Consider the following 9,747-nt stretch of genomic DNA (forward strand, 5'->3'; position numbering starts at 1 on the left):
TAGTCGGGATGTGACCCATGCTGGCAGGGCGAGGCGGCTGCCTGTCCGACGGCGCTCGCCGTCCCGAGGTGCCCGTGCGAGTGTGCACGCGTGTGCATGTGGGCACACACGTGTGGCTGCGTGTACATCCTGTGTGCATGCCGCGGCGGGAGGCAGGCTGGGCTCCCCCCTCCGTGGCCCACGCCGGACTTCTGGCCGTGGGCGCCGCCGGCAGAGACCCAGCCCGGAGCGAGGGAAGGCCCGGCCTGGGGCTGGCCCTGGTGCCGGGGCGCCTGCGTCGGCCCCGCCGGAATCACGTGCAATCCGCCCGCCTCTGTGCTGCAGGAGAGAAGGCCCCTGTCCGCCAGGAGGCCGCGGCTGCCTTTGCTGGAGGTGGGAGTCAGAGACCTGCATCCTGGGCTGCTTCGTCCCCGGGGGCCGTGGGCCCGGATGCTTTCACCCCTCGGCGTCACAGACGCGGGCGACGGGCTCACCACTGCCTGCCGCATCCGCAGAGTGGCTTTGCTGACTAAATATCTGTCACATGCCAGGCTCCCGCCAGCGTCGAGGGCACCGAGGAGCAGGGCGGTGGCTGCCCTGGGCTGGACAGTGCCAGGGGCTGAGCTCGACCTGGCGGGGCTCGACCACCACCGCTGTGGCCACTGCTGTGGTGAGAGCTTGTTCTCACCAGCTGTGCCCACCCTGGCTTGACGTGCTGCTCCCCGCGGACCAGGTGAGGGGCTCCTTCTGCCCGTGCCTCCCCGGGCCCGAGGGCAATGACCCGCCGTCTCTGTCTCTGGCGCTTCGGGCAGCTCCTTGGCTTGGCCCCGGGTCTGTGAGCTCTCAAGGCTCGCTGCCCGGCGTGCAGACGCCAGTTCCATGGCACGCTGGCCAGGCCAGCGGCAAGAAGACAGGAGGCCGGGCTCGGGTGTGCCTGCGACCTGGGGCTAAGGGTGGCCTGAAGGGCCGCAGGGGCGAGGAGTGAGGCCTGCCTGGCCAGGTCTGGTTCTTAGACGGGAATTAGACCCTGCGTGGTGGCTGTGGCCCAAGGTGAGCCCCCGGCACACACGTGTTCTGCCGTCTTGCTTAGTTGTGTCTGTCGAGAAGCTGCCGTTCAGCTCATCTGCGGAAAATGAACTATAGAAGGGAAGTTAGATAAGTTGAGACACAACAGGCTGTGTAGCCTAATGTTTTGGGGGCAGACTGAGCTTGGTTTTACCTCCCCAGATGCCTCCCTGGCGCTCTGAGCAACCACTGGGAGGAACAGTGTTGGCCCATGGCCCTGGGGACAGAGACCAGGATCGTGTTACGGGTCCCCTGAGGCCCTGCAGGGCTGGGGCCGGATCTTGGGGAGATGGCGTCTCTGGGAAAGACAGCCTGCCTTTGAGGGGACCCCACCCGATGACGGCATGCTGTCTCCGTGCCAGTTGAGACCACGTCAGGACTGGCCTGACGGCCTCCCCGAAGGCTGCCTGGAGTAAGCTGCCCAAGGAAAGAGCCGCGGGACTGGAGGGCTTTTCTGCTGCTTCTCTGGGGCCCCGGGGAGGGCGGCCTGCTGGGGTCAGGGCCATGCGCTCGCCGAGTCCCCTCTCTCCTCACCGCCCCCTCTCCCCAGCCACCATGTTGCAATTCCATGCTTCATAATCTTTTGAGCAAATTAACTTTGCATGCCCTTTTCATCAAGTACTTGCTGATGCATATTAAGAGCAACACATTTTTTTTTCCATTTAATCTTTCAAAGGCCACACACGTTGACGATTAACGTTTTGAAAGAATATTGCACTTTACAGAAAAATGTGTTTGTCAAAGGATTTGTTCGCAACAATATCTAATGAGGTGTTGGAATCCTGGTATTTTTCCAAAATAGTCTTAATATTTTTTTTTTTAAAGATTTATTTACTCATACAGAACTGGGGTACAAGCCAGAGATGCGGAGGGTGAGAGGATTCACCAGGCACAGAGCGGGGAGCAGAACAGGCAGATGGACGAAGTCCACTGCTGAGGGGAGCAGCGGGCGGGTCAGGAGAGGTCTGCTGCGCCCTGTGGTCACCTCCGGGGCAGGCAGGGATCGAACTCATGCGGAAGCGGCTTTAGATTCTCAGTGCTGTGCTTTAACCCGCTGCGCCACCTGTCTTAATATTTTTAACAGATTCTGTAAAGCTTTTTAGAAAATACAACTAGGGGGCCCGGCCCCTCTCCCGTATAGGAGAGGAGGGCTGTGCTTTCAGCCTGGATCGCGCGAGAGGTCTGAATTGTAGCCCACAGAATCAAAGGCAGAAATAGAGTAGTGCCTGTTACCCTTGAGGAGGGACCCCCGTTTAGCAGTGCCTGGTGCTCTCCGTCAGTGATGACTTTTCACCCCCAGCATCGCCTGGGCGTCCTGACCTTCTCCCGGGCAGGGACAGGCTCCCGAGGGGTGTCAGTCATGGGCCGAAGGGCGGTGGCTTCGGGCCCGCGGTGAAAGGGGACAAGGGACTCAGACTTTGCGGCGGGGGCAGGAATTTGGCCTGCAAGGAGACAGTGACCCTGACAATGAGGCAGTGGCTTTGGAGACGCCAGAAGGGGTCAGGTGGGAGGAGCTAAGGGCAGGTCTTTGTGTGGGGCAGTGAGAGCTCACGCTGTGGACTTCTTTCTTGTTTTTCAGGTAATGAGCCAAGAAGACCATGTCTGAAGTACAAGGAACGGTGGAGTTTTCTGTCGAGCTACATAAGTTTTACAATGTGGATCTCTTTCAGAGAGGGTGAGTGTGCGTGTGTGTGTCTGCACCCTTCCCTGCAGTGGTAATTTGGGATTAATGAGGACAGGATTTTCATTAGTTTTCCTGCCAGGTGGGGACTCCAAACGGTGCGTTTGAAACAAGCCACATAACGGTGAAGACCAGGAAATGCTAATTTCTCCCTCACCCCCACTTCTTGCTGCCTCCTCTGTCCTTATCTGTTCTCCTCCATTCAACAAGCCGGTTTAGAGGAGCAGGGACTCTGGAAGCGAGGCTTGCCTCCCTAGCGCTGATGAAAGGGGCTGGAGGCGTCTCCCCACGCCCACATGTCCTAAAGCCCGTGCCCAGATCTCTCTAAATGGTGAGTTTATCATGCCCTTCTCAAATACAGAATGAAAATAAAGATGCTTCCAGCTTTCCAGAAGAGGCTCAGGAATTTACACACAGGGTCTGAAGACAGGCTGAGCTGTGTCACTGTGAACAATAGACATGACACGTTGGAGAAACGTCTGAACACAGACTAGAGCTCCTGAGGTCTGTACCTCCAGTGGCTCCTGCTAGTTCCCTGTGTGACCCAAGCCACGTTCCAGACGCGCCCACTTAAGCAAACAAACAGGGTCTTTTGGGGGTGCGTTCGAGGCTTCACAAACGCCCCAGAGCACAGGGACCTGCGACAGCAGCTTTGACCTAGGGCGCCAGGGTGAGGCAGGCAGCTGGCGGGCTCAGCGGGCGGGTCTGCTGCACTGGGCCAGGCGGGGCCTCCGCTGGGCCTGAGGCTGACTCCGGACCTGGGCAGTCGGGCCGGGCGCTGCTGCCCTTCTCCCTGGGCTTTGGTCTTGAGCCAGCCAGCTCAGGCTGAGTCCTCAGAGCAAGAGTGGAGACCCACAAAACCTCTTGCTGTCTTGTCTTGGGATTTACAGCAAGTCTTTCCACTGCCTTCTGTGAACCAGGCTGGCTGTTTGAGGTCAGTGGGTTTGATTTGGGATCAAGACGGTTTGGGACGGTTTGATTTGGGATCAGGCGGTTGGAGCGGTGGTACCCAGCTTTAACATAGCAGGGTGGGGGTCTGGGGCTCAGGGTTGCTTGTTCAAAATCATGTATTTTCTTCTTAAAAAATAATATTTTTATCTATTTATACACGCAAGTATTGGGGTATAGGCCAGATGTAGGGGAGTGAGAGGATCCCCCAAAGACAGTGGGGAGCAGAACAGGCAGGTGGACTGTAACCCACCACTGAGGGGAGCAGGGGAGACAGGGGAGGTCTGCTGTGCCCTGGGGGTCCCTCCCTGGCGGGGGCTGAGCCCAGGCCGCAGCGGCTGCAGACAGCTTGGGAGCAGTGAGCCTTAGCCCCTGCGCCCCGCAGAGTGGCCCCTGTGTATTTTCTTTCTGTGAAACCGGTCTCAGCGACGCGCAGAGTTTCCACCAGGATGTGGGAAGCAAATACTAGAACTTTTATCTGAATGTTTTAGCATAAAATAAGGAAGAAATCAAGCGGCGTTAGTAGTTCGAGTCCAGACTGACCTCAGCAGACTTCCGGTGCGTGCGGGAGCTGTGAGTTCCACTGGGCACCCAGCCTCAGGACGGGGGGGCGTCACGTAGCTTACAGGGTTCTGACCCTCACACGCCAGGCACCGCTGGCCAGTGATGGCCGTGGACTCAGTGCTCCAGGTTTTAGTTACACCGGCCCTCATCAGACAGCGAGGGAGAAACTCGAAGGCGATCATGCATTGGAGGTGGGATTAGTAAGGAGAGCAGCAAACGCCAGGAGATGTGGGACCCCCGCCCCCCGCAAAGCCTCTTGGTAACACACCTGGTGGAATTAGCCACAAAGGCTAATACTGAGCCAGGCTGAACTGAAGCCAGGACACCATCCCTGTCGGTGAAGGGCGAATGGCGGATGCGTGGGGCAGGTGCACACGGAGGTCCCATTCTCTCTCCGCTCCTCTCGCTCAAGTGCAAACCACTGCGCGCCCTAACAGTGCTGGTCAAGGTGCGGTGAGGCTGCTGTTTGAAAGCCTCTCCCTGTCCATCCAGCGCGTATTGTGACTGAGCAGAATTGGACTCTGAGAGGTGTAAACGCACGGGGTCACCTGCACAGCGATGTGCTCATGGGTCAGTATGGAGATAGTTGATGCTGGAGGCCCTTTGTCCACCTAGCAGCACGCCGAGGCCCCTCAGAACTTCCCGACCCAGGCTGGCATCTCAGGTGTGGAGGATGTGGGCACGGGGGCCCCTGTGCTGGACGGGGCGTGCCCGGGCGCCTAACCACGCCGGAGGGCCGCTTTACTGCCATGTCTGGGCGTGGCTGGCACCGTAGGCATGGGGGCGGGGGAGTCTTAGGGCCTCTCTGGGCCTGTCTGCAAAGAGCCCCCGCCCTCTGGGCTCCTCCTGCCAGGAGCGGGCACAGGGGGGCACAGCACAGCGATGCCAGGCGGTCGTGATAACTGATGCGGAGGGCTGTTCTGCTCCGCGTCCCGGGGAGCCATCCTGGTGACACGGACCCTTCCTGGCAAGCTGCCCTGGCAGCCATGGCCGCTTCCCGAGCCCAGGGGAGGGGGCCAGTGAAGAGAGTGGATGACTAGTGTCCTCCAGGAGGGGGAGGGGGCTGGGCCGGGGGCTCAAGCTGCAGGCGTGAGGAGGGAGGTAAACGCCTGCCCCCAGGGTCCTGGCATGGAGCGGTCAGATCAGGAAGGGCCCAGGCCCTTCCTCGGCCTGGCCTCGCCCTGCCCCACCTGAGGTGCCCGTGATGCGACGCGTGTCTGCACCCACACCTCCGGCCACTGCTGCAGCCTGGCCAGACGCACACCGCCGGGCCTGTGAGATGCCATGCGGGACCTGCGTGGGGCAGACCTCGGGACAGTGTGCAGGAACTCGCTTCCAGCGCGGCTTATTTGTGGGTGTTTCTCCAGCCAGAGCGCGGGCTGCCTTTTGGCGATGTTTGCTTTGAGCAAACAGTCAACCTGCCTTGGTCCGGAGTCTGTGTTGACCGAGTCAGGTTCTCAAAGGGAACGCGCCACCTCGAGCGCCAGGCACCTGCCCTGCCACCCTCACCCTGGGCAGCCAGGATCCTCCGACAGAGGCCGGGAGGACAGGAGGGCTGAGCAGGGCAGGGGAGGGTTGGGGGGGCAGAGCAGGGAGTGGGGCGCAGGCGCAGGGGGGCAGGGCGGTCCTGGGAAGGGATAAAGCCTCTGTGAATGCAAAGCGCAAAGCCCCCGTAGACCACGGTGGATTCGCGACCTCTCCGAGAGCGGTGGGGACCAAGCCTGCCCCCCCGCGACCTGTCGGGGCCCGGTGGGGACCAAGCCTGCCCCCCGCGACCTGTCGGGGCCCGGTGGGGACCAAGCCTGCCCCCCGCGACCTGTTGGGGCCCAGTGGGGACCAAGCCTGCCTCCCGCGTCGGGGGTGCAGGGCTGGCGAAAATGAGCGCAGAGATGTGGGCGTCGCCATCGCACCTTCAGATCCCCCCAGATGGTCACTCCTGCTGCCTGATCTTGCCCCTCTGGGCCCTTAATGCTGCCTACCCCGCCCCGAGGGGCGAACCCCTTCCCCGCTACAAACCCCCTCCCCAGTCCCCCTCTGCGCTCTCCGGCTTGACCGCTGTTGTCCGTCTGGCCGGCCGCCCTGAACTCCCCTCCTGACGTCCCCCGGCCACGTCCCCTGTGCTGACACGGGGTAGCGGGGTCCCTAAGCTGCTCAGGCCCCGGCCCCAACACTTTACCAAACACTCCGGCTCTTTGCCCGCGCACAGCTGTAAGCATCTCGGGCTCAGGAAACGGGGTTTATTTAACCAACGGGATAAACAAGAGCTACTGAGGCCAAGAGTGGCCGTTACCCAGAGTCGTGTCCGGCGCTGCCCTGCTAGAGGCCCGTGAGGGCGTCTCCGCCACTGAGGCCGGCCAGCGCCTGTCCCGAACACAGGCCGCGTGCCCACAGGGCGTCTTCCTGCCCCGCGGCCGGGGCCCAGGCCGGGCTCAACTGTCACTGCAGGAGGCGCTCAGAGCTGCGGGACGGTCCAGCAGCGGTGGACGAGCGGCGCCGAGGCCGGCAGCCACAGCGGCCGGACGACCCCACAGACGGCCTCACCCACACAGCCGGGCCAGGCCGTGACTGCGCAAAACCAGGAACGCTCTGGTCGCTCGGCTCCTTGCGAAGGTCACTCTTCCTCTCCGAGGCTGGCCGCCGAGGGCCTCCCGCTTCGGAATCCACAGCGGCCTTCTGCGAGATCGGCGCGCCCGGGGCTGTATCCACTGGCCCCCAAAGTGCTGATGAACTCCAGCCGGCACAGCTCTCCCCCCACTTCTGCAGCCCCGTCTGTTTCCCCTCTTCAGAATCCTGCACTGGCTAACGCCGTCCCTGAGGCTCCCCGCCGTGGTCACCAGCCTCCCCGGCTGACCCTCACGCCCTCAGCCCGTGTCCGACCCCCCTGTGCGCGCCCTGAGACGCCGCTGCCTCTCCCACGGCGATTCCGCTCCCCCTCACCCGGCCGCCACCATGAACCCTGCCCCGCACTAGCCAGCCGAAGTCCAGGGGGAAGAGGGCCCTGCCCCGAGCGGGGACCAGCCAGCCGCGGAGGCAGACTCCACGCTGGAAATGGCCACAGGGGCTGTCTAACAGAGACAGGTTTGGGGTGCCGGGGCGTGAACTAGGGGTGCCAGCCAAGCCTCGGGCAGGAGGCAGCGAGAGAGCCTCCCCCACCTTCCTGCTTCCACCAACAAGGTCGGGAGTGTCCAGCCACAGGTCCCGCAGGTGGACACATCTGCACCAGGCGAGGGCAGCGGCCACTCCAGCCACTGCTGCTGCCTTTCATGACCTTGTCACCATGAGAAAGAGGCACCTGGACCCCACTTACCCTATGGGGATCACGACCTGGGTCCACAGCAAGAAACTGTTGAGTCCCTGCCAACACGCCCTGCACCCCAGGGGGGCTGTGCCTGCTCTCCGCCAGGTTCTGGACCCCAGGACAGAAGGGGCGATCGCTCTTCATTTAGAGTCTGTTCCTCACCTGCTTCGTTTCTGTGATGTCGGAGCCTCACCCGAGAGTTTCTCACGGGGCAGCGTGCGAGCACCTGACCGACACTCCCGGCAGGCTCCCCGTGCGGTCAGTCCCTTCCCAGCCCTGGCTGTTGACCAGGGGCAGCGAGGACGCCTCTCCCGAGCTTCCGCTGAAACGCAGCAAGCACCTGTCCTGGAAAGTGAGTCCAGGCCTCGCTGTCCGTGTCCCCCGGGCAGGGCCACCCGCCGAGCTCTCCTGACGAGCGTCTCGCTGGGGGAGTCTCGGCCACCTCTGCTGTGTCCCTCACCACCCCTCTGCACGGTCCTTTTATCGTCTGCCCAGAGCTTGTGGGCTCGCGCTGCCCTCCCGCCGGCCGGGTGGCGGTGGGGGTGCGGCGGGCACCGTCTCGAGCGGGCTCTGCAGAGGCCAGCACCCTGTCTGTGTCAGCCTGATGCCCGCGACGGCGGCTCCCCCGGGACCAGCTAAGCCACCCGAGCGCCTTAATAGACTCCAAAATAGAATTATCTTTGCGTGCCAGAGATCAATCAATTAATTGATTTGTCTGGTTCTGTCAAGAACAATCCTCCTTTTTTTCACTTGTTAAAATATATTGAGATCCTTTTCACCCATTCTGGCCCCTTGGAAAGGGGGTGACCGGTGGCCGGCGGCCCCAGGGCCGTGCAGCCGCGCAGGGTCCAGGAGCCGGCGGTCAGTGGGGCTGACCGGTAGGGTGAGCCTCGCTAGGGCCTCTGTGACGGGGCGGCCCCTGGCCCTCATCGCCACGCCACCCCGGGGACTCTGCGCGACCCCAGCGCACCCCTTTATTTTTGCTCAAGCTGACTGACGGGATTTCTGTCCCTTGCGCCCACGAGCCTCGCCGGCCACGAGCAGTGTCACCGGCTGCTGTTCTCCCGCCACCATGCCTCAGGGGCCGCCACAGGGAGATGCAGCCTCCCTGCGCACGAAGCCTGTGACGGCCACGTCAGCCCCGCGCTAATGCAGATGGGCATTCTGGAACATCCCGCAGCAAGTCCTGTCCCTGTTCACGCCCGACTCCACCAGGTTTTCTTCTCTTCCTGCTGAATGTGTGGCTTCGTGAGCCTGCTGCTTTAAGCCTTTTATCCTCTTAATCCCCGACTGTGGTGGGTTTGTAGAGAAAGGCTCTCCCGGGGCTGATGGCCAGGGGGCCTCTGCGGCCTCACGCCCTCCTGCTGGGCCGAGGCAGAGCAGAGTGCCCGGGAGCGTGCCCTGGAGCTGGCCCCTCGGGCCCTCAGCAGAGTGGCATCGGCCAGCGGCTGGAGTGTGGGCAGCTGGGATACGCGGCCACCCAGGAGACGCAGGCCTGGCCTGCAGCTGGTTCCTTGGCCCGGACCCCACTGTCTCTGTTCTCCCTTCGCCATGCGCTTTGCAGGATCTTGTAGAAGCCAGTGAGAGGATAGTTACAAGGTGCCTGGTGCACGGGGGCCAGGCCACCACAGCCAGCTGTCCCACGGATGTCACCTAGACGCCTGCACCCCACACCCTCAGCTGCCTGGCCCCTCTGGCCGCCCACACCGACCCAGTGTTCTTTGGAGAAGACGATTCAGAAGCCCTTTCCGGTGCCAGATAACCCGCTGGGCAGAGTTCCGCCTGTGGCTGCTGGGCTCAAGCCGCACGGCCGTCACTGATCTTTATTGTGGTGGCAAGCCCCAGGCTCCCCTGGTCACCGATGCTCAATGTAGGTAGGACACGTGCCAGGTGTCTGAGCTGGGGCTTCAGGGTGAGAGACGGGAGCGGGCGTGGCTGCAGCCAAGAAGCGCCAGGGCCCGGAGGAAGGAGCAGGGGTCACGGGCGTCTGGCTGGCGGCCGGCAGGGCTCGAGGGTCAGGGCAGTAGCGTGCCCGAAGCCTGGCCTCGGGCACAGCTGCTTCGTTCGGACTGTGCTGTGCTCAAGCCTGCAAAGCTGCTGGCCCACAGGTCTCCGGTGCTGGGGTGGCGGCTGCTCAGCCTTGAGAGCTGGGCCTGGGCTTCACTGTGCCACCCCCGGGCCCGGGTGCCACTCTCGGGCTTCCTGCTTGACC

The 9,747-nt window shown here is 62.5% G+C and overlaps 1 protein-coding gene across 1 annotated transcript in view; it reads left to right on the plus strand.

Moving 5' to 3' along the window:
- Positions 1 to 2,642: 2,642 nt before the first annotated feature.
- The window catches only part of LOC105853432, a 53,552-nt gene continuing 46,447 nt past the window's right edge, over positions 2,643 to 9,747 (plus strand). Inside the window, exon 1 of the mRNA XM_012722894.1 lies at positions 2,643 to 2,719. Within this exon, the coding sequence (XP_012578348.1) occupies positions 2,643 to 2,719 (77 nt within the window). The remainder of the gene's footprint in view (positions 2,720 to 9,747) is intronic.

The sequence above is a fragment of the Condylura cristata genome, unplaced genomic scaffold (assembly GCF_000260355.1).
Source record: "Condylura cristata isolate star-nosed mole 26May11 unplaced genomic scaffold, ConCri1.0 scaffold00009, whole genome shotgun sequence".
Classification (NCBI taxonomy): Eukaryota; Metazoa; Chordata; class Mammalia; order Eulipotyphla; family Talpidae; genus Condylura; species Condylura cristata.